Below are 23,397 nucleotides of genomic sequence, written 5' to 3' on the forward strand. Positions count from 1 at the left end.
CTCTGCTCAAACATAGTCGATACAGGAATAAAACGGCAATTGTTTTCTGTATGGTACGAACAGGCAGGGGACTCTACATATAATTAATGAGCTGTTGTACATAATGTTCCTGTTATGTTATTTTCGCTAGCTAGCTTCTAAAATTCCAAATTGTACCCTTCAAAATAAAAGTCCTCATTTGTGGGAAACCTTTCAATTGAAATGGTATTAAAGATCACTAATATTGTTCTATTATATTGTTCTATTAAGTAAACATGAAATGGTGACGGGGAAATATAGAACATTGAAACATTTGATGGACTTGACAGAAATAGAATGTCACGACATATTTGACGGTACAAATGGCTTTTGTCCCCATTAGGACGGGGGTTCGTTATACTGGGGGAGATCGCGTAAAGTAATTATGCGCACGAGCACAGAACTCAACTAACCTCATTTTTTCCCCCGTGCGAATCTGGCATGTCCAGTCACTTTCACATGGAGGGGAGAATAATAATTCTAGCCGGAATAACCTACATTTTTTTGTGTTTTTTGGGGGGCAAACTCCAAGATCCTCTGATAGTACTTATCCTGAGCGAATCGACATCACTGTGTTTTGAGCGCTACAGTGTTTAACAGGTGCTGCTTGCAGTTTGGCCAAGAACATGGGAACAAAGGCAGTGCAGTGCTAGATATGTACATAGCCTACAGATGAATTCAATGTGTCTGTCATATATAAACCTTCCTAGTGCCTATTTCTCTTTTTAAAAGATTAAACGCATGATATTGTGCCAATGAATTGATAAATGTCCAAATACAACAGCTTGAAATAGATGTCAGCGTTCAGTTCACGGTTCTTATTGGTATTATTTACATTTTCTCCCATCTTAAAGCAAGTCAATATTATATTAGGCTATCCATAGACACGTTGCAATATCTGCACGCCTAGAACAGCCTCCAGGCTTCTATCATAACGGTCAAGTTTGAACGAGGAAAAACATAAATAAATGACAGGGGGCAGTTTGGTCAAAAACTGATCTCGTCCGACTTGACCTTTACACCATGTCTGCCTATTTTTACACAGGTGACCTCACAAAGAGATTCCATTGTTCTGGTGACAGGAAGAAGATCTGGTGTTCTGAAAGAACGCTCACCCTGGAATAACTGGCAAAACAGCACCTCCTGAAGCTTCCTGTGTGGTGCAGCGGTCTAAGACACTGCATCTCAGTGCTAGAGGTCGTCACTACAGACCCTGGTTTGAGTCCAGGCTGTATCACAGCGGTCTAAGACACTGCATCTCAGTGCTAGAGGTCGTCACTACAGACACCCTGGTTCTATTCCAGGCTGTATCACAACCGGCCGTGATTGGGACTCCCATAGGGTGGCGCACAATTGGCCCAGTGTCGTCCGGGTTTGACCCGGTGTAGTCCATCATTATTAAATAAGAATTTGTTCTTAACTGACTTGCCTAGTTAAATAAAAACTACAACTCCCAGTGTAACGGGAGACATAGGAGACACCTCACATTAGTGACAGCTATGGTCAATAACCAGTTGTTGTAGAATTTTTTTTAAACCAAGAAACATTCTAACTCTGCTGAGACCAAAATGAGTTCAGAGAAGGAAACGTTGATGGATGAAATCGAAAAGAGTTTATGGAATTTAACTGAGGACAATTTACGTTACCTGTGTGAACGTCATGGCAAAGATGGCTCTGAAATTAAAGGGATGAATCATCGCTTATTAAGGCGTAAAGTCATGGAGGAAATGTGGGACAATACGGATTCAATGAAATCAGAGGAGCAGGGAATGTCTTGGTTAGTCCAACTGAAAGAGGACATCAGGAGGATACAGGAGGAGGGTAGCAGTGCACTTATGAGTCCCAGCCAATCAGATGACGTAGACTGGAATGAAGAGGGAGGAACTAGGTTGCCTAGCAACAGACTGGAGGCTAAATCTGATCTAGAGAGGCACACACCAGAGCAGAGGGAGAGTGATGTGACTACTTCCCAGTCTGAAAGTGTTTTTCTCAAACCACACTTGTGCACTAAATGTGGAAAGGGATTCCATCAGGCCGGCTGTCTTAAGAGACACCTGAGAACTCATACGGGGGAGAAACCATTTGTTTGCCCTCGTTGTGGGAGGGCTTGGAGTGATTCTGGAAACTTAAAGAGACACATGAGAAAAACTCACCCAGGAGAGGAGATGGTTGTTAAGAGGGTCGACACTCAGAGGAGTGACCCTACAGAGAGTAGGGAGGAAATTAATGTGGATTCAATTAAATCGGAGGAGCAGGGAACGTCTCGGTCACTCCAGCTGGAAGAGGAGGATGCTTGCGGTGCGCCCGTGAGTCCCAGCCAGGCTCATGCTGATGATGTAGACTGCAATGTTGAGGACAGGGATTGGTTGTCTAGCATCGGACTGAAGGTGGAGCCCATGAGTCCCAGACAATCCGATGATGACGCTGCAGACCGCAAAGAAGAATGGAACGAAGTGGGAGGCGCTACGTTGCCTAGCAATGGACTGGAGTCGGAGTCAGCTCGAGAGCGCCACAGTTGCGTGAGTATTTCCCAGTCATTATGTATTTTGTTTCCCAACAGTCTTTCCTTGATTCCCCAACCTTATTTTTATAAATGCATTGGGAGGAGAATAACTGAGGCTCCACCTCTTGGACTTTGTCTTCCAATGCATTTTGAGAAGGAGGCAGAGTCATCGAGGATGAGAGTCATCGAGGATGAGAGTCATCGAGGATGAGACTAATCGAGGATGAGACTAATCGAGGATGAGAGTAATCGAGGATGAGATTAATCGAGGATGAGATTAATCGAGGATGAGAGTCATCGAGGATGAGAGTCATCGAGGATGAGAGTCATCGAGGATGAGAGTCATCGAGGATGAGATTAATCTAGGATGAGATTAATCTAGGATGAGAGTAATCTAGGATGAGAGTCATCGAGGATGAGAGTCATCGAGGATGAGAGTCATCGAGGAAAGACTCTTGAGACTTCAAAATTCCTTGACGGGAAGGAGAGAGTTTCCCACACTAAGGGTTTTTCTGGATAAAAAATGGACTTAGGGGGTGGGTGTGGCATGGGGGCGTGGCGTGGGGGTGTGGCATAGGGGTGTGACATGGGGGTGTGGTGCGGGGGCGTGGCATGGGGGCGTGGCAATGGGCGGGTTTGGCCCATTGGCTCAGTTGAATTTTGGACAGCATTTTAGAGGCCCCCCATCTTGGCGGTCGACAGAATTCTTAGCATTTTTAAGACAATTATCTGCAACTCTACGAATTTCTCCATGGAGCTGAGAGAGATTTTTAACACATTTTTAATAGCAGCATTTTTTTTTTGCGTTTCTACGTATTCTGCCATGGACCTGAGAGAAGATTTTGCAGTTTGAAGCTAATTTCCTTGAACTCTATGCATTTTGCCATGGTTAATGCTGTTTTATTTTGCTCAAACAAAAAAAATTGAAATCAATTCTGCTAAATTAATTGTTTTGGGCATTGTTTATTCTCCCTGACTGTCTAGTTTTTATTTTGATGATCGTTAGTTCGCAGATTACATTATTGATACATGTATCATTCTGTTATCTTTTCTACATACTTTCTATCTAGTTTTAATCCTTTACCCTGAAAGTGTTTTTTCAGAACTTCAATGGCAGAAAAATCCCAGCACCCTGATTTTTGATTTCATGTCTATTTTTCTAATTTCCAGGACAAGCCTCTCTTGCCCTCCTCCACCCTCGCAGAGTCCCCGAGTCGTGCCTCTCCCGGTGGCACCTTATTGTGTGGTCTGAAGAGGGTGTCTGTGCGGCTTGTCGACTGCAGGAAGACACCGGGGCAGAGTGGCCTTCAAATGCACAAGGCAACACAGACGGGAGAGAAACCCCACAGCTGGTCTAATGCTGAACAACACAAAACCCTCTCAAAAGACAGGCCAGGCTCCCATATCTGTGATCACTGTGGGAAGAATTTTACCACAGCAACCAATCTGAAAAGACACTTCCTGTATTTGTCTGGAGAGAAACCATACATGTGCTCTGAATGCGGAAAGAGATTCACGCAGGCCGGCAGTCTTAAGACACACCAGAGAACTCATACTGGGGAGAAACCGTACATTTGCCCTCGTTGTGGGAAGGCTTGGAGTGATTATGGAAACTTAAAGAGACACATGAGAAGGCATACTGTTAAACAATACATGGTGAAACCTCACCACTGCTCGGATTGTGGGAAACAGTTCATTGTCAAATCAAGCCTTAAACATCACCGGCTAGTTTTTCACACAGATCACCCTCACCGCTGTGGTCAATGTAAGAAGAGTTTCATAACTGCAGAAAGACTGGAATCACACACAAAAACACAACACCCGCCAAGGGATCCTCTGAAGAACCCACACGTGTGCTCTGAATGTGGAAAGGGATTCCATCAGGCCGGCTGTCTTAAGAGACACCTGAGAACTCATACGGGGGAGAAACCGTTTGTTTGCCCTCGTTGTGGGAGGGCTTGGAGTGATTCTGGAAACTTAAAGAGACACATGAGGAAAACTCACCCAGGAGAGGAGATGGTTGTTAAGAGGGTCGACACTCAGAGGAGTGACCCTACAGAGAGTAGGGAGGAAATGAATGTGGATTCAATTAAATCGGAGGAGCAGGGAACGTCTCGGTCACTCCAGCTGAAAGAGGACATCAGAAGGATACTGGTGGATGCCAGAGGTGCACCAATGAGTCCCAACCAAGCCGATGATTATTCTGAAGACGGTGACGAGGGAGGAACTTGGTTGCCTAGCAACAGACCGGAGGCGAAATCTGATCTAGAGAGGCACACGCCAGAGCAGAGGGAGACTGATGTGACTACTTCCCAGTCAGAAAGTGTTTTTCTCAAACCACACTTGTGCACTAAATGCGGTAAGGGATTCAAAAAAGCAGGCTGTCTTAAGAGACACCTGAGGACTCATACGGGGGAGAAACCATTTGTTTGCTCTTGTTGTGGGAAGGCTTGGAGTGATTCTGGAAACTTAAAAAGACACATGAGAAAAACTCACCCAGGAGAGGAGATGGTTGTTAAGAGGGTTGACACTCAGAGGAGTGACCCTACAGGAAGTAGGGAGGAAATGACTGTAGATTCAATTAAATCGGAGGAGCAGGGAACATCTCGGTCACTCCAGCTGAAAGAGGAGGATGCTTGCGGTGCGCCCGTGAGTCCCAGCCAGGCTCATGCTGATGATGTAGACTGCAACGTTGAGGACAGGGACTGGTTGCCTAGCATCGGACTAAAGGCAGAGCCCATGAGTCCTAGCCAATCCGATGATGACACTGCAGACCGCAAAGAAGAATGGAACGAAGAGGAAGGTGCCCTTCGTTGTGGGAAGGCTTGGAGTTATTAAAGAGACCCATGAAAAGAGCTCAACCACCACCCAATCAGCATGTCCCTTATCCCTACCCACCACCCAATCAGCATGTCCCTTATCCCGACCCACCACCCAATCAGCATGTCCCTTAACCCTACCCACATCAGACACCATGGTAACCTGGTTTACACCTGTCCAATCCATTATAGGTGTGTTTACTACTTCAAGGAAACAAGATGTGAAGCATGTGTTTTTTTGGGGTGGTATATTTGATGTTGTAATTGTTTTTAATGGAGACAGGTTAGAAGTAGAGGGGGAGACAGATGAGGAGGGAAGACAGTGAAGAGTAGATGCAGGGATTGAACCCTGGTCACCATTGGGGAGGCTGAGGCATACATAGAGCATCCAGCTGTGCTACCACAAGACTACAGGCTATGTACAGAAGGAAGCATTTCTAAAAGTATTGGAACACTGCCCTAGACTCAGCCTGTCCCAAATAACACCTTATGCTCTACATAGTGCACTACTTTTGACCCCTGCCCATCGGGGTGCCATTTTGAATTCAGGATGTCCCAAACCCCAACCTACCACATGCCCTTGCTTGGCCCTCACTAGTGCTGTGGCGGTCAGCAGGTGATTGGCAAGCAAATAACTGCCGGTCTCATGGCAATTGAATGTTTAATTGTCATAAACATGTTTAGCCTACAAGCCACTGATGCGGACCTTTGGGCTCCCGAGTGGCGCAGCGGTCTAAGGCACTGCATCTCAGTGCTACAGGCGTCACTACAGACCCTGGTTCGATTCCAGGCTGTATCACAACTGGCCTTGATTGGAAGTCCCATAGGGCGGCACACAATTGGCCCAGCGTAGTCCGGGTTTGGCCCGGGGATAGGCCTCATTGTAAATAAGAATTTGTTCTTAACTGACTAGCCTAGTTAAATAAAAATAATATATATATATATATTTTTTAAAGTATAAACATTTAATATAATATATCACAATTGAACATAGCTTAATAAAATAGCAAAGGAAGTGCACGCATGCGGCTATTGTGTGTTGAGAGGTTAACAAAGAAACCGGTTCTCTCATATGCTTCATTCAGAGTTATTTATTCGACTTTAATTCTGATACGAACGTTGAGATATGTTCTCATTCTTAATATATTAATAAGGCTGCATGATGGGACTCTGATGATTTGAAAAAAAAAGTCTCAAGCTGAACACACTTCATCAGTCTCTCATTCACAATTTGGACAAGCACTTAACAATATTCTCAGCAGGCCTCGAGTTTCCCGGTGGCATCCCCCTTGTGTGGCTGTAATGCCCCATAAAAAAATCGGTACCTTTTACGGCCAATGTGGGTGTTATAATAATTATAATTACTCTCACTCACATGGTTCCTTCAGATGTAGCCAATGCCCGTCACGTGATTGGTCCATCTCACAGTCATTTCAGCTAAGAAGTAATGAAGACAAACACATCGGGGGGCGTAACTGCGCACGTTCAATTCCGAGGCGCATATTGAAAATGTTAGAACTGTCCACATTTTACTTTTCGTCAGCCAATCAGATGAGTCGGTCTAACCAACAGCACTAGCTTATGTCCAATGTACTATCCCCCATAGTGCAACAGTTGACCTATGCTATTGGTCAACTGTTCTTCTGTGCAATAAATAAATAAATATACTGTAGGACAGTTGTGGGATGCGATAGATCCCAATAAATAAATCAATATACTGTAGGACAGTTGTGGGATGCGATAGATCCCAATTGAATACAGCAACACGCATCCATTTTTTTTCTTTTTTTAAAGCAGTGAGGCTGATGCAACAGATCAGAACGTTTAGCTTACAATGTTGATAAATTATTAAGGCTATTTCTATTGGACTTTTTCTTCACATTAGAAGCGTATCAATGTGCACACGGTGGCACACGGTGGTAGGCTATTAGTGCGAATGTTCCAACATGCAATCGATTAGCAGGAAAACACTGTTCCCGAAAGTGAAGGCAAATGTGATTGTGCATTTAATAGTTTATTTTAAAAAGGTGCATTTAATAGTTTATTATAAGAGGTGCATATTTATTGTGAAAATGATCTTCCCCAAACGTGAAACTCACACAGCTTATGTCTGCCAGTTAGGCTCTACACCGGCTATAAAGCGGTTTAATATTTATTATCATTATCCTTTATTTAACCAGGCAAGTCAGTTAAGAACAAATTCTTATTTTCAACGACAACCTAGGAACAGTGGGTTAACTGCCTTGTTCAGGGACAGAATGATAGATTTTTACCTTGTCAGCTCAGGGGATTTGATCTTGCAACCTTTTGGGTTACTGGCCCAACGCTTTAACCACCAGGCTACCTGCCGCCCCTACACTCTAACCACTAGGCTACCTGCCGCCCCTACCCTCTAACCACTAGGCTACCTGCCGCCCCTACACTCTAACCACTAGGCTACCTGCCGCCCCTACCCTCTAACCACTAGGCTACCTGCCGCCCCTACACTCTAACCACTAGGCTACCTGCCGCCCCTACACTCTAACCACTAGGCTACCTGCCGCCCCTACACTCTAACCACTAGGCTACCTGCCGCCCCTACACTCTAACCACTAGGCTACCTGCCGCCCCTACACTCTAACCACTAGGCTACCTGCCGCCTCTACACTCTAACCACTAGGCTACCTGCCGCCCCTACACTCTAACCACTAGGCTACCTGCCGCCCCTACACTTTAACCACTAGGCTACCTGCCGCCCCTACACTCTAACCACTAGGCTACCTGCCGCCCCTACACTCTAACCACTAGGCTACCTGCCGCCTCTACACTCTAACCACTAGGCTACCTGCCGCCCCTACACTCTAACCACTAGGCTACCTGCCGCCCCTACACTCTAACCACTAGACTACCTGCCGCCTCTACACTTTAACCACTAGGCTACCTGCCGCCCCTACGCTCTAACCACCAGGCTACCTGCCGCCCCTACACTTTAACCACTAGGCTACCTGCCGCCCCTACACTCTAACCACTAGGCTACCTGCCGCCCCTACCCTCTAACCACTAGGCTACCTGCCGCCCCTACACTCTAACCACTAGGCTACCTGCCGCCCCTACACTCTAACCACTAGGCTACCTGCCGCCCCTACACTCTAACCACTAGGCTACCTGCCGCCTCTACACTCTAACCACTAGGCTACCTGCCGCCCCTACACTCTAACCACTAGGCTACCTGCCGCCCCTACACTTTAACCACTAGGCTACCTGCCGCCCCTACACTCTAACCACTAGGCTACCTGCCGCCCCTACACTCTAACCTCTAGGCTACCTGCCGCCTCTACACTCTAACCACTAGGCTACCTGCCGCCCCTACACTCTAACCACTAGGCTACCTGCCGCCCCTACACTTGAACCACTAGGCTACCTGCCTCCCCTACACTCTAACCACAAGGCTACCTGCCGCCCCTACACTCTAACCACTAGGCTACCTGCCGCCCCTACACTCTAACCACTAGGCTACCTGCCGCCCCTACACTTTAACCACTAGGCTACCTGCCGCCCCTACACTCTAACCACTAGGCTACCTGCCGCCCCTACACTCTAACCACTAGGCTACCTGCCGCCTCTACACTCTAACCACTAGGCTACCTGACGCCTATACACTCTAACCACTAGGCTACCTGCCGCCCCTACACTCTAACCACTAGGCTACCTGCCGCCCCTACACTCTAACCACTAGGCTACCTGCCGCCCCTACACTCTAACCACTAGACTACCTGCCGCCTCTACACTTTAACCACTAGGCTACCTGCCGCCCCTACGCTCTAACCACCAGGCTACCTGCCGCCCCTACACTTTAACCACTAGGCTACCTGCCGCCCCTACACTTGAACCACTAGGCTACCTGCCTCCCCTACACTCTAACCACAAGGCTACCTGCCTCCCCTACACTCTAACCACTAGGCTACCTGCCACCCCTACACTATAACCACTAGGCTACCTGCCTCCCCTACACTCTAACCACTAGGCTACCTGCCGCCCCTACACTCTAACCACTAGGCTACCTGCCGCCCCTACACTCTAACCACTAGGCTACCTGACGCCCCTACACTCTAACCACTAGACTACTAGGCCACTTTTAGTTGTGATAAAAAACCTTATCAAAACATATAGGCCTATGGGCTGGGCTACATACGGTGTGCGACCTATGATTTGAAGAAGTCGCAAAAAAACACACAAGTTATTCCTCGCCTCACTGCACAAGCTGGGCGTCATTCACAAGTGATAATACATAATCCACAAGTGATAGGCTAATATTGTCACCCATCAGACTATTCTTGATTTAATCTTGTCTTTACATATACTAAATAATATGTGTGTGAAATTAGTTTTGATTTAGAATGGACCATTATCATGCACCTGTATCGAAACAGGGGTAAGGGGGGGAAAAAATGTCAACTATGCACTTAAATAGCAAAATGGAGGACGCTTTTCCCCGTGGTTCATTTTCATGCCAGCCAGGTAGGCTATACTCCTGTTGTAAAGAGAAGCAATGTGCTTAATATTAGGAAAGTTTATAAATATAATAGGCCTAGCCTATAGAAAGCTGATGGGATCCTCCTCTTTTTAATAGAGGCCATCACTCTGTTTTCTCACGCAGTTACATAGCCTATAGAAATGTTGCGCAACATGAGCTCATGGGCTCTCATGAAGTGTTTTGATGAGATGTTTTAATACATTTACATTGATGTCAGAGTGATTTAAAGGGACGATACAGTGCTGAGTACCAGGCAGTTAGTTTGGTAGGTTACTAATGACCATCAGTAGCATCAGAGAAGCCTAATTACCGTGTCTAAACTGTCACGTGGAATTTGACTGTCTTCATGACTAGTGACCTCTGGTCTGGTGGTAATACCGTCACCTTGACAACCCCTCCATGTTGGCAGATCTAGGGACAAGATGACTGAGGTTACCAAAGACAAAACGGCTGAATGTAGAACTATATACAGCTGACTTCCTATCATTGGACCATTGGAGAAGGGCCCAATCCCAAATTGACATCTAGACCTTATGCACTTGTGGAGATGTAAGATCATCTAATTGGTTGTAAGCAATATGGGTTTACTTCCACCTAGCCTATCATTGAGTGGTAGAGCTATTACCATATTGCTTACACCTGACAAAACCTCTCTGATCTCCACAAGTGCATATGGCATAGGGTCTAGGGGGCGTTTAGGATTGGGCCCATTGGGTCAATGTGTCTTGATTTCTGGTTTTAAAAGACTTGTCAGCGATCTTACCACCATGACTAGTTCATTCTAAATTCACAATGCCATGCTGTTGTATCCTGTATGTATAACTTGGAATATAATTATATTTTGTAAATCTATCTCAAACTGAAATTATTCTGCCTGGCTCCCCTGTTCAAGTTGAGTTCACATTTTAGCCGGGGAGTTTTTGTATTAAGAGTTGATGTTTAGATATTTTTGTATATGTAGTGGATATGAACACCCCTTCAAATGAGTGGATTGGGCTATTTCAGCCACACTTGTTGCTGACAGGTGTATAAAATCGAGCACACAGCCATGCAATCTCCATAGACAAACATTGACAGTATAATGCCCTTACTGAAGAGCTCAGTGACTTTCAATGTAGCATCGTCATAGGATTCCACTTTTCCAACAAGTCAGTTCATCAAATTTCTGCCCTGCTAGAGCTGCCCCGGTCAACTGTAAGTGCTGTTATTATGAAGTGGAAACATCTCGGAGCAACGATGTCTCAGCCACGAAGTGGTAGGCCACACAAGCTCACAGAACGGGACCGGCGAGTGCTGAAACAACCAGTGTGTAAAAATCATCTGTCTTTGGTTGCAAAACTCACTACCGAGTAGCAAACTGCCTCTGGAAGCAACATCAGCACAATAACTTAAGTTGGGAGCTTCATGAAATGGGTTTCAATGGCTGAGCAGCTGTACACATGCCTACGAAAAGTAATGGTCTGTGGCTGTTTTTCATGGTTCAGGCCCTTTAGTTCCAGTGAAGGGAAATCGTAACACGACAGCGTACAACGACATTCTAGATGATTCAACTTTGTGGCAACAGTTTGGGGAAGGCCCTTTCCTGTTTCAGAATGACAATCCTCCTGTGCACAAAGTGAGGTCCATTCAGAAATGGTTTGTCGAGATCGATGTGGAAGAACTTGACTTGCCTGCACAGAGCCCTGACCTCCATCAGCCAGGCCTAATCGCAAGCCAGGCCTAATTACAAGCATCAGTGCCCGACCTCACTCATGCTCGTGCCTGAATGGAAGCAAGTCCCCGCAACGATGTTCCAAAGCCGTCCCAGAAGAGTGGAGGTTGTTATAGCAACGGGGGGGGGGATCGTTTTAGCCATGTAGTGTATGTTGTCCATTTCAAAGAATGTTTTGAATTTATTGCTGAACACCAACTAGAGTTAATAAAAATGGTGACAGCAATGTGTTGTTGGAGTAGATCTTTGAGTAAGAAGGTTTATGCATAACATAGGGTCCTAGCATAACCAAGGGTCCTAGCATAACCAAGGGTTCAAGTGTCACAGGCAAAGTGTATGTATGTAGTGTCACATCAACATTTTGTGAGGACAGAAATGTAAGAAAATCTTAGATTTGTAATTATTTGTTAATTGATCAATAATGACAAAGGTGAAACTCTAGCTTCAGTTAGATAACAATGGTCATATGTGTAATTTTAACATAAACACACATTAATCCGGATAAGATTGCTATACTACCATTCTTTGACACCTATCTAAAAAATGTGGATCTTCATTTTAGTCTGTTTTACATGGCTTTTGCATTGGGTGACCGTTGATAGCGTGAAAATACCAATTAAAATTGCTGGTCAAAATGGGGGGGGACACCCATTATAACATGTTCAGTTATGCTCACCGCACGACTGATAAACCCACACTACATTCGAGCTAGAAAGCGCGTAATCGTGATTCGTGCATCGTACGGCTTTTATTTTGTCTTAGCCATATTTTGATTGACGTCGTGTCAAAAACGTCACTACGCCGGAAGTGTTGGAAAGATTAAAATCCTCTTGAGTGACAGCAGCCGTTTGGTACATTGTATTTTTTGTCTTTCTGTAGGGATGGAGGTGACACGAACAAGTAATTCACCTCTTTATGCACCCTTATAGATAATATACACAGATATTATAGTCATATGCTATTAGATACACAAACTTAGTTGTGGTTTCTCACCGCACAATCATGATTCTGTTCATTTCCGCGAGGTTGTGAATGCTAACCCGCTAACTAGCATTAATAGCTAGCTTGCGTGTTGAGTAAACCACCAACGCATGTTGGCTGATTGTTGTTTTTGTATTACAGATTTCAAAGACAGTTTAAGCACTGTGTACAGCGCAATAGAGGAAGCAGACTTTCTCGCAATCGATGGGGAATTTTCAGGTAAGTCATTGTTAGCTAGCTATTTAACTGGCAAACGTGTATAGTTACATTTTAACTAGCTCGCTCGCCAACCCGTTTCCGTGGCTGCTACAAGCCACACACACGAATTCGGTGTTGAACTCTTGACATCTTCATCATTATCTAGTTAATACAGTAGAAAATACACTCTATTCGGTTTCAGGTATTAGCGATGGGCCCAACGTCAGCGCACTGACTAACGGGTTGGACACGCCAGAGGAGCGCTACATGAAGCTAAAAAAGGTAACAGTCAAGAGATACATGCGTTTAGAGTTGGGGGGCAATGCGGTTTCCTGCATTATGCTGCATTTACTTGACACTACAACGTTTTATGGCAGCCATGTTGGTTCCCCGTTAGTTTAACATGGAGAATATTTAACAATGTAATGGAATGTCTAGAATGAGAACGATATTCAAAACTCTAACATAAACAAAACACTAAATATTTGGCCCTGGTTAAAACTGTCGGTGTCGGTCCAGCACTGAGTGAGTCGCTACAGTTGAAGTCAGAAGTTTACATACACCTTAGCAAAAGATTTAAACTCCTGACATTTAATCCTAGTAAGATGTCCCGGTCTTAGGTCAGTTAGGATCAGTTAGGATCACCACTTTATGTTAAGAATTTGAAATGTCAGAATAATAGGAGAGATTTTTTTTCTTTCTCCCAGCTTTTCTTTCTTTCATAACATTCCCAGTGGGTCAGAAGTTTACAAACTCAATTAGTATTTGGTAGAATTGCCTTTAAATTGTTTAACTTGGGTCAAACGTTTTGTTTGGCCTTCCACAATCTTCCCACAGTAAGTTGGGTGAATTTTGGCCCATTCCTCCTGACAGTGCAGGTGTAACTGTGTCAGGTTTGTAGGCCTCCTTGCTCGCATATGCTTTTTCAGTTCTGCCCACAAATGTTCTATCGGATTAAGGTCAGGGCTTTGTGATGGCCACTCCAATACCTTGACTTTGTTGTCGTCAATCCATTTTGCCACAACTTTGGAAGTATGCTTGGGGTCATTGTCCATTTGGAAGACCCATTTGTGACCAAGCTTTAACTTCCTGACTGAGGTCTTGTGATGTTGCTAAAATATATCCACATACTTTTCCCTCATGCCATCTATTTAGTGAAGTGCACCAGTCCGTCCTGCAGCAAAGCACCCCCACAACATGATGCTGCCACCTCCGTGCTTCATGGTTGGGACGGTATTCTTTGGCTTCTTAGCCTCACCCATTTTCCTCCAAACATCACGTTGGTCATTATGGCCAAACAGTTCTGTTTTTTGTTTCATCAGACCAGAAGAGATTTCTCCAAAAAGTACGATATTTGTCCCCATGTGCAGTTGCAAACCGTAGTCTGGCTTTTTTATGGCGGTTTTGGAGCAGTGGCTTCTTCCTTGCTGAGCGGCCTTTCAGGTTATGTCGATATAGGACTCGTTTTACTGTGGATGTAGATACTTTTGTACTTGTTTCCTCCAGCATCTTCACAAGGTCCTTTGCTGTTGTTCTGGGATTGAGTTGCACTTTTTGCGCCAAAGTACGTTCATCTCTAGGAGACAGAACGCGTTTCCTTCCTGACTGGCTTGACCGCTGTGTGGTCCCATGGTGTTTATACTTGTGTACTATTGTTTGTACAGATGAACGTGGTACCTTCAGGCGTTTGGAAATTGCTACCAAAGATGAGCCAGACTTGTGGAGGTCTACAATTGTTTTTCTGAGGTCTTGGCTGATTTCTTTTGATTTTCCCATGATGTCAAGCAAAGAGGCACTGAGTTTGAAGGTAGGCCTTGAAATACATCCACAGGTACACCTCCAATTGACTCAAATGATGTCAATTAGCCTATCAGAAGCTTCTAAAGCCATGACATTTTCTGGAATTATCCAAGCTGTTTAAAGGCACAGTCAACTTAGTCTATGTAAACTTCTGACCCACTGGGATTGTGATAGTGATTTATAAGTCAAATAATCTGTCTGTAAACAATTGTTGGAAAAATTACTTGTGTCATGCACAAAGTAGATGTCCTAACCGATTTGCCAAAACTATAGTTTATCAAGAAATTTGTGGAGTGGTTGAAAAACAAGTTTTAATGACTCCAACCTAAGTGTATGTCAACTAGTTTTAATGACTCCAACCTAAGTGTATGTCAACTAGTTTTAATGACTCCAACCTAAGTGTATGTCAACTAGTTTTAATGACTCCAACCTAAGTGTATGTCAACTAGTTTTAATGACTCCAACCTAAGTGTATGTCAACTAGTTTTAATGACTCCAACCTCAGTGTATGTCAACTAGTTTTAATGACTCCAACCTAAGTGGATGTCAACTTCCCATTGTATATAACTAATATAGCTCGTATAACTTTTTATATCATGGCTGAATTTGATCATGGTTTTTGGGTGTTTTTGATTCCTGGAGTCTGTATGTATGGGTCACAACAAGGCCATGTGCTATCGGTCCTGCTTTAAATGTACACGTTTGAGACTCTCTCCACTCCTCTGGCTCTCCCCCCCCCCCCCCCCCCCCCTCCACTCCTCCCCCCCCCCCCCTCCTCCCCTCCTCCACCCCCCCCCCTCCACTCCTCTGCCCCCCCCCCGTCTCCACTCCTCTGCCCCCCCCCCGTCTCCACTCCTCTGCCCCCCCTCCACCCCCCCCCCTCTCTATCCAGCACTCCATGGACTTCTTGCTGTTTCAATTTGGACTGTGTACGTTCACATATGACCAGGCAGAGTCCAAGTGAGTAGGATTTATCTCTCTGATTTAACATTTAACACGCAGTCGGTTTTGAACTGAGTTACATCTGCGTAACATGAAGCTTCTCAGAGTAGGAGTGCTGATTTAGGATCTGTTTTTAGCCTTTCAGATTGTTCTGAATGAGACTCCATATGGACCTGATCCTATATCGGCCCGTGACTTGACCCCAGATCAGTTAGTGATTTAGCCAACTCTTCTCTACTGTGGTGTTACACTGTCATAACAAATGGGTTGTGTCTGAAATACTGATCTGGGACCAGCTGATATAGGCTGATACACTTTATTTAACACTATAAGTCAGCTATATGTGATCTCTATGCAGGCTATAGGAATGTTTAACCTAGCTGACCTGGTGTTCTTGTCCCCACAGGTACGTCATCAAGACTTTTAATTTTTATATATTCCCAAAGCCGTTCAACAGAACCTCCCCAGACACCAAGTTCATCTGCCAGGTTAGGAAACTGTTGGTCTGTCTTATCTTATCCGGGTGGTACAAGCATTTCTTATTGGTGCTTCGACAACCTGCATCGCTTGCTGTTTGGGGTTTTAGGCTGGGTTTCTGTACAGCACTTTGAGATATCAGCTGATGTAAGAAGGGCTATGTAAATACATGGGGAGTGACAACCTAAACCTGTCCAATCAAATCACGTTTCAGCCCGTTATATAAATACACGTGATTTGATTGGACAGGTTTAGGTTGTCACTCCCCATTTCAGCCCGTTTGCTTCCTTTCCATCCCTGGAGAATAGGACCCATGTTGCCCCTGGTGGTGCTTTGGTAAATATGTCTGTGTTTTGTTATTTCAGAGTTCCAGCATAGACTTCCTGGCCAGTCAGGGTTTTGACTTCAACAAAGTGTTCCGTCACGGTAGGTGGCATTCTGTCTGGTTGCCGTAGAAATCCCAACTAGGACAATAAATCGTTTTGATGGATTGAAGCTACTCTAGTTAACCCCCTTCCCTGTTCTGGATGCTCTAGGAATTCCAACTAGGTCAATAAAGATGACGAAGTGATTGATTTAAGCCAACCAACACTCCGCCATCTAACCCCGCCTCCTTTTCTGGTTGCCGTAGGGATCCCGTACCTGAACCAGGAAGAGGAAGTGCAGCTGCGAGAGCAGTATGAGGAGAGGCGGAGTCAGAGTAACGGATCAGGAAACCCCTCCTACATCTCCCCCAACTCAAACAAAGGCCCCGGTAGCATCCCCGAGGAGCACAGGGAGTACATCGGGCGGGTGGTGTAAGTTTAAACCTGACTTCTAGTTACAACTTTAGACTGTAGTTGCATGTGGTGAGAGAGATGACAGCCTGGTCCCAAATCTGCCCCTTTCCCTCCTGCTGACACTAGTTCCTCCAGCCGCCACTAGCCCCTTTCCCTCCCTAGCCACCCTCTGACACTAGTTCCTCCTACCGCCCCTTTCCCTCCCTAGCCACCCTCTGACATTAGTTCCTCCTACCGCCCCCTCCCTCCCTAGCTACCCCAGACACGACCATTCAGCTCCAGCCCAGAACGCATCCCTGTCGTCGTTTTGTTAAGTCTTCCTCCTGCCTCTTGTCCCTTGCAGAGAGAAGGTGGAATCTCTGTTCACTACCTCAGAGAAGACTGTGGACCTGGAGCCCTGCACTGGGTAAAGAAACGCGTGTGTGTGTGTGAGAAAAATGCATTTATACGACACTTTTATTTCAGTCTCAAAGGGCTTTACCCCCCCAGCAAGATTTACCAGTGTTTTGTTTATTAAACCTCCATTCCCCCTGTTCTGTTCACTGCTCCACTCCAGGTTTCAGAGGAAGCTGATCTACCAGACTCTCAACTCCAAGTAAGTACGTTCTGTCCTTCAAGAGCAGCAATGTTCTAGAACTCTGCAGATATAATTCAGTGTTCCATCCCAAGAACACAGGGAGATTAATGAAATCCACTTTTTGAATTGTTACCATTCTGCTATTTCTAAAACCGATGAATTGGGGTTTTTATCTGTAGTTTTAACGCTGCTTCGTGACAGTTAATGTTTATAATAAAATGTTTATAGTTCTAGTACTGAGTGTGTATATTGTACAGAGATGACATATCTTTATAGAAGGATAATGTTGATCTACTCTCCTATAGGTTCCCAAAGGGTCTTCATGTGGAGACCTTGGAGACAGAGAAGGTCAGTCTGCCAGCTAGATGAGGTTCTCAAAACCTCTCCTCAGGGGGATCCCCAGCCAGTCCATGTATTTGAACTATTCCAGAGCCCTACGAGACTCGTGATCACGGCTGGTTGTGATACTGCCCGGGATCGAACCAGGGTCTGTAGTGACGCCTCTAGCACTTTCGATGCAGTGCCTTAAACCGCTAGCACACCTGATTGAACTAATCATTAAGACCTTTATACTAGGAATAAGGCTCCTGAATGGCACAGCGATTTAAAGCACTACATTGAAGTGCTAGAGACGTCACTACAGACCCTGGTTCGATCCTGGGCTGTATCACAACAGGCTGTGATCAAGAGTCCCGTAGGGCAGCGCACAATTGGCCCAGCATTAACCGGGTTAGGGGAGGGGTAGGCCGTCATTGTAAAATAAGAAATAGTTCTTAATTAACTGACTAGTTAAATAAATCCATTAAGCTAGAGGATGTAATGAGTGATACCAGTTTCAACTTTAGTTTAGGGCTCCATTTTAACTGTCTTCATACCAATGGATTTACTCAGGGATCTTCTACGTTAGTAATCTGGAGTTACTCAGGGATCTTCTACGTTAGTAATCTGGAGTTACTCAGGGATCTTCTACGTTAGTAATCTGGAGTTACTCAGGGATCTTCTACGTTAGTAATCTGGAGTTACTCAGGGATCTTCTACGTTAGTAATCTGGATTTACTCAGGGATCTTCTACGTTAGTAATCTGGAGTTACTCAGGGATCTTCTACGTTAGTAATCTGGATTTACTCAGGGATCTTCTACGTTAGTAATCTGGATTTACTCAGGGATCTTCTACGTTAGTAATCTGGAGTTACTCAGGGATCTTCTACGTTAGTAATCTGGAGTTACTCAGGGATCTTCTACGTTAGTAATCTGGAGTTACTCAGGGATCTTCTACGTTAGTAATCTGGAGTTACTCAGGGATCTTCTACGTTAGTAATCTGGAGTTACTCAGGGATCTTCTACGTTAGTAATCTGGAGTTACTCAGGGATCTTCTACGTTAGTAATCTGGAGTTACTCAGGGATCTTCTACGTTAGTAATCTGGAGTTACTCAGGGATCTTCTACGTTAGTAATCTGGAGTTACTCAGGGATCTTCTACGTTAGTAATCTGGAGTTACTCAGGGATCTTCTACGTTAGTAATCTGGAGTTACTCAGGGATCTTCTACGTTAGTAATCTGGAGTTACTCAGGGATCTTCTACGTTAGTAATCTGGAGTTACTCAGGGATCTTCTACGTTAGTAATCTGGAGTTACTCAGGGATCTTCTACGTTAGTAATCTGGAGTTACTCAGGGATCTTCTACGTTAGTAATCTGGATTTACTCAGGGATCTTCTACGTTAGTAATCTGGATTTACTCAGGGATCTTCTACGTTAGTAATCTGGAGTTACTCAGGGATCTTCTACGTTAGTAATCTGGAGTTACTCAGGGATCTTCTACGTTAGTAATCTGGAGTTACTCAGGGATCTTCTACGTTAGTAATCTGGAGTTACTCAGGGATCTTCTACGTTAGTAATCTGGAGTTACTCAGGGATCTTCTACGTTAGTAATCTGGAGTTACTCAGGGATCTTCTACGTTAGTAATCTGGAGTTACTCAGGGATCTTCTACGTTAGTAATCTGGAGTTACTCAGGGATCTTCTACGTTAGTAATCTGGAGTTACTCAGGGATCTTCTACGTTAGTAATCTGGAGTTACTCAGGGATCTTCTACGTTAGTAATCTGGAGTTACTCAGGGATCTTCTACGTTAGTAATCTGGAGTTACTCAGGGATCTTCTACGTTAGTAATCTGGAGTTACTTTACTCAGGGATCTTCTACGTTAGTAATCTGGAGTTACTCAGGGATCTTCTACGTTAGTAATCTGGAGTTACTCAGGGATCTTCTACGTTAGTAATCTGGAGTTACTCAGGGATCTTCTACGTTAGTAATCTGGAGTTACTCAGGGATCTTCTACGTTAGTAATCTGGAGTTACTCAGGGATCTTCTACGTTAGTAATCTGGAGTTACTCAGGGATCTTCTACGTTAGTAATCTGGAGTTACTCAGGGATCTTCTACGTTAGTAATCTGGAGTTACTCAGGGATCTTCTACGTTAGTAATCAGGTTTAATGAAATTATTTTATTTTCTCTGCAGTATAACTGTTTAGAGTAACTTTTGTCTCCAGTCAGTGTGAGGTGTATGTTTGTATACCTTATAAACACATGTATGTTTTATATTATATATGATGTTCCAGAAAGAGCAACACCTCCTGATCTAGAAGGAACAACACAATGAAATACTATCCTCCCGGTGTTCTAGTCTGACCTCCTCCCGGTGTTCTAGTCTGACCTCCTCCCGGTGTTCTAGTCTGACCTCCTGCCGGTGTTCTAGTCTGACCTCCTCCCGGTGTTCTAGTCTGACCTCCTCCCGGTGTTCTAGTCTGACCTCCTCCCGGTGTTCTGGTCCGACTTCCTGCCGGTGTTCTGGTCTGACCCCCCCCCCCTGCCGGTGTTATAGTCTGACCTCCTGCCGGTGTTCTAGTCTGACCCCCCCCCCCCCCCCCCCCTGCCGACGTTCTAGTCTGACCCCCCCCCCCCCCCCCCGCCGGTGTTCTAGTCTGACCTCCCCCCCCCCCCCCCCCCGCCGGTGTTGTAGTCTGACCCCCCCCCTCCCCCCCGCCGGTGTTGTAGTCTGACCCCCCCCCTCCCCCCCTGCCGGTCTTCTAGTCTGACCCCCCCCTCTCCCCCCCCTGCCGGTGTTCTAGTCTGACCCCCCCCTCTCCCCCCCCTGCCGGTGTTCTAGTCTGACCTCCTGCCGGTGTTCTAGTCTGACCCCGGTGTTCTAGTCTGACCCCCCTGCCGGTGTTTTAGTCTGACCCCCTGCCGGTGTTCTAGTCTGACCCCCCCCCCCCCCCCCCCCCCCCCTGCCGGTGTTCTAGTCTGACCCCCCCCCCCCCCCTGCCGGTGTTCTAGTCTGATCTCCTGCCGGTATTCTAGTCTGACCTCCTGCCGGTGTTCTAGTCTGACCCCCCCCCCCCCCCCGCCGGTGTTCTAGTCTGACCCCCCCCCCTGCCGGTGTTCTAGTCTGACCCCCCCCCCTGCCGGTGTTCTAGTCTGACCCCCCCCCCCCCCCCCTGCCGGTGTTCTAGTCTGACCCCCCCCCCTGCCGGTGTTCTAGTCTGACCCCCCCCCTGCCGGTGTTCTAGTCTGACCCCCCCCCCCTGCCGGTGTTCTAGTCTCATCCAGATCTAGAAGGAACACGATGCTTAGAGTACAGAAATACTCTCCTGTAATGTGATGCTGTGGGATTGTCTCCAGTCAGTAGGTGGGATTGTCTCCGGTCAGTAGGTGGGGTTGTCTCCGGTCAGTAGGTGGGGTTGTCTCCGGTCAGTAGGTGGGGTCGTCTCCGGTCAGTAGGTGGGGTCGTCTCCGGTCAGTAGGTGGGGTCGTCTCCGGTCAGTAGGTGGGGTCGGCTCCGGTCAGTAGGTGGGGTCGGCTCCGGTCAGTAGGTGGGGTCGGCTCCGGTCAGTAGGTGGGGTCGGCTCCGGTCAGTAGGTGGGGTCGGCTCCGGTCAGTAGGTGGGGTCGGCTCCGGTCAGTAGGTGCTGATGTACATTAATAGAAGGGTGTATTATGTGATGATATAATGGGGTTTCAGAAAGAGCGGTACATCCAGATCAGCAAGGTGGACGACGAGGAGAGGAAGAGGAGAGAACGGCAGAAACAGGAGAGAGAACAGGTGACGTTCCTTCTACTGTTTGTTTTTTCAACAAAAAAAGAAGCAAACCCAACATTCCAGAACATTCCTCCCTGTGGTGTTCTAGATGGAAGCAGTCTAAACACAGTAACTCCAGAATGACACGACCAGTTTCATTTTCTTCTACTGTATCTAAAAAGCAGACGGCACATTTCTTCTTAATGTTCCAAATCTTTACCCCCCCCCCCCCCCCTTTCAAGAAACACGATCAGGAGACAACATTTTGAATCTGGGAAATTACTTGTCCAATAAGAGACATTCCTTTTGTAGTTTCTCTGCAATGTTTTGCTACGTTTCCTACTGAACGTGACCCTCGTCAATCCTTCCAGGAGGAGCTGAATGACGCTGTGGGATTCTCCAGGGTCATACACGCCATCTCCAAATCTGTGAGTTACCCTGACAACCTGTTATCAAATTGTTTAGTTTTAATCTGTATGTTATGTTACGATGTACCAGTATATACCAACTGCCTTTGCAATCCACCACTGAAACGATAAGGAATATTGTAGTTGAGTGAGTTCTCCTTGATCTCTTGGGCACTATACCTTTAGGTTGGGACTCAACTCTTTCCCCCCTCTCTCCAACCCAGGGAAAGTTGGTAGTTGGCCACAACATGCTGCTAGACGTCATGCACACCATCCATCAGTTCTACTGCGTACTGCCAGAGGTACAAAACACGCACCATTTATATATGAACACAGTGGTTTAATTTTAAATTTCACCTTTATTTAACCAGGTAGGCTAGTTGAGAACAAGTTCTCATTTACAACTGTGATCTGGCCAAGATAAAACAAAGCAGTGCGACACAAACAACAACACAGTTACACATGGGATAAACAAACATAGTCAATAAAACAATGGAAAAGTGTATATACAGTGTGTGCAAATGAGGTAAGACAAGGGTGGTAGGCAATAAATAGGCCATAGTGGTGAAATAATTACAATTTAGCAATTAAACACTGGAGTGAATAGATGTGCAGAAGATGAATGTGCAAGTAGAGATACTGGGGTGCAAAGGAGCAAAATAAATAAATACAGTATGGTGATGAGGTAGATTGGATGGGCTATTTACAGATGGGCTATGCACAGGTGCAGTGATCTGTGAGCTGCTCTGACAGCTGGTGCTTAAAGCTAGTGAGGGAGATATGAGTCTCCAGCTTCAGCGATTTTTGAAATTCGTTCCAGTCATTGGCAGCAGAGAACTGGAAGGAGAGGCGTCCAAAGGAATTTGCAGTGACCAGTGAGAGATACCTGCTGGAGCGTGTGCTATGGGTGGGTGCTGCTATGGTTACCAGTGAGCTGAGATAAGGCAGGGCTTTACCTAGCAAAAACGTATAGATGACGTGGAGCCAGTGGGTTTGGCGACGAATATGAAGCGAGGGCCAGCCAACGAGAGCATACAGGTCGCAGTGGTGGGTAGTATATGGGGCTTTGGTGACAAAACGGATTGCACTGTGATAGACTGCATCCAATTTGTTGAGTAGCGTGGTGGAGGCTATTTTATAAATGACATCGCCGAAGTCGAGGATTGGTAGGATGGTCCGTTTTACAAGGATATGTTTAGCAGCATGAGTGAAGGATGCTTTGTTGCGTAATAGGAAGCATATTCTAGATTTAATTTTGTGAGTCTGGAAGGAGAGTTTACAGTCTAACCATACACTTAGGTATTTGTAGATGTCAGAACAGTCCCGAGTAGTGATGCTGGATGGGCGGGCAGATGCTGGCAGCGATCGGTTGAAGAGCATGCATTTAGTTTTACTTTCATTTAAGAGCAGTTGGAGGCCACGGAAGCAGAGTTGTATGGCATTGATGCTTGTCTGGAGGTTTGTTAAGTGTCCAAAGAAGGGCTAGAAGTATACAGAATGGTATCGTCTGCGTAGAGGTGGATCAGAGAATCACCAGCAGCAAGAGCTACATCATTGATGTATACAGAGAAGAGAGTCGGTCCAAGAATTGAACCCTGT

General features: G+C 45.8%; 2 protein-coding genes across 2 annotated transcripts in view; both read left to right on the forward strand.

The window, feature by feature from the left end:
* Positions 1–1,380: 1,380 nt before the first annotated feature.
* On the forward strand, positions 1,381–6,116 carry LOC109883570 (zinc finger protein 135-like). The gene is made up of 2 exons (XM_020475602.2): positions 1,381–2,537; positions 3,692–6,116. Exons 1-2 carry the CDS (start codon positions 1,587–1,589, stop codon positions 5,357–5,359), a joined length of 2,619 nt encoding a protein of 872 aa, XP_020331191.1. The 5' UTR covers positions 1,381–1,586; the 3' UTR covers positions 5,360–6,116.
* A 6,216-nt stretch (positions 6,117–12,332) lies between these two features.
* LOC109883572 (poly(A)-specific ribonuclease PARN-like) overlaps positions 12,333–23,397 on the forward strand; it is a 30,259-nt gene continuing 19,194 nt past the window's right edge. The window contains exons 1-13 of the mRNA XM_031821546.1: positions 12,333–12,464; positions 12,687–12,764; positions 12,946–13,025; positions 15,436–15,503; positions 15,892–15,973; positions 16,328–16,388; positions 16,594–16,759; positions 17,085–17,147; positions 17,298–17,336; positions 17,624–17,666; positions 21,335–21,415; positions 21,763–21,819; positions 22,023–22,100. Coding sequence (XP_031677406.1) covers positions 12,446–12,464; positions 12,687–12,764; positions 12,946–13,025; positions 15,436–15,503; positions 15,892–15,973; positions 16,328–16,388; positions 16,594–16,759; positions 17,085–17,147; positions 17,298–17,336; positions 17,624–17,666; positions 21,335–21,415; positions 21,763–21,819; positions 22,023–22,100 — 915 coding nt within the window. The 5' untranslated portion in view covers positions 12,333–12,445. The remainder of the gene's footprint in view (positions 12,465–12,686; positions 12,765–12,945; positions 13,026–15,435; positions 15,504–15,891; positions 15,974–16,327; positions 16,389–16,593; positions 16,760–17,084; positions 17,148–17,297; positions 17,337–17,623; positions 17,667–21,334; positions 21,416–21,762; positions 21,820–22,022; positions 22,101–23,397) is intronic.

This window comes from Oncorhynchus kisutch, unplaced genomic scaffold (genome assembly GCF_002021735.2).
Source record: "Oncorhynchus kisutch isolate 150728-3 unplaced genomic scaffold, Okis_V2 scaffold3992, whole genome shotgun sequence".
In the NCBI taxonomy this organism is placed as follows: domain Eukaryota; kingdom Metazoa; phylum Chordata; class Actinopteri; order Salmoniformes; family Salmonidae; genus Oncorhynchus; species Oncorhynchus kisutch.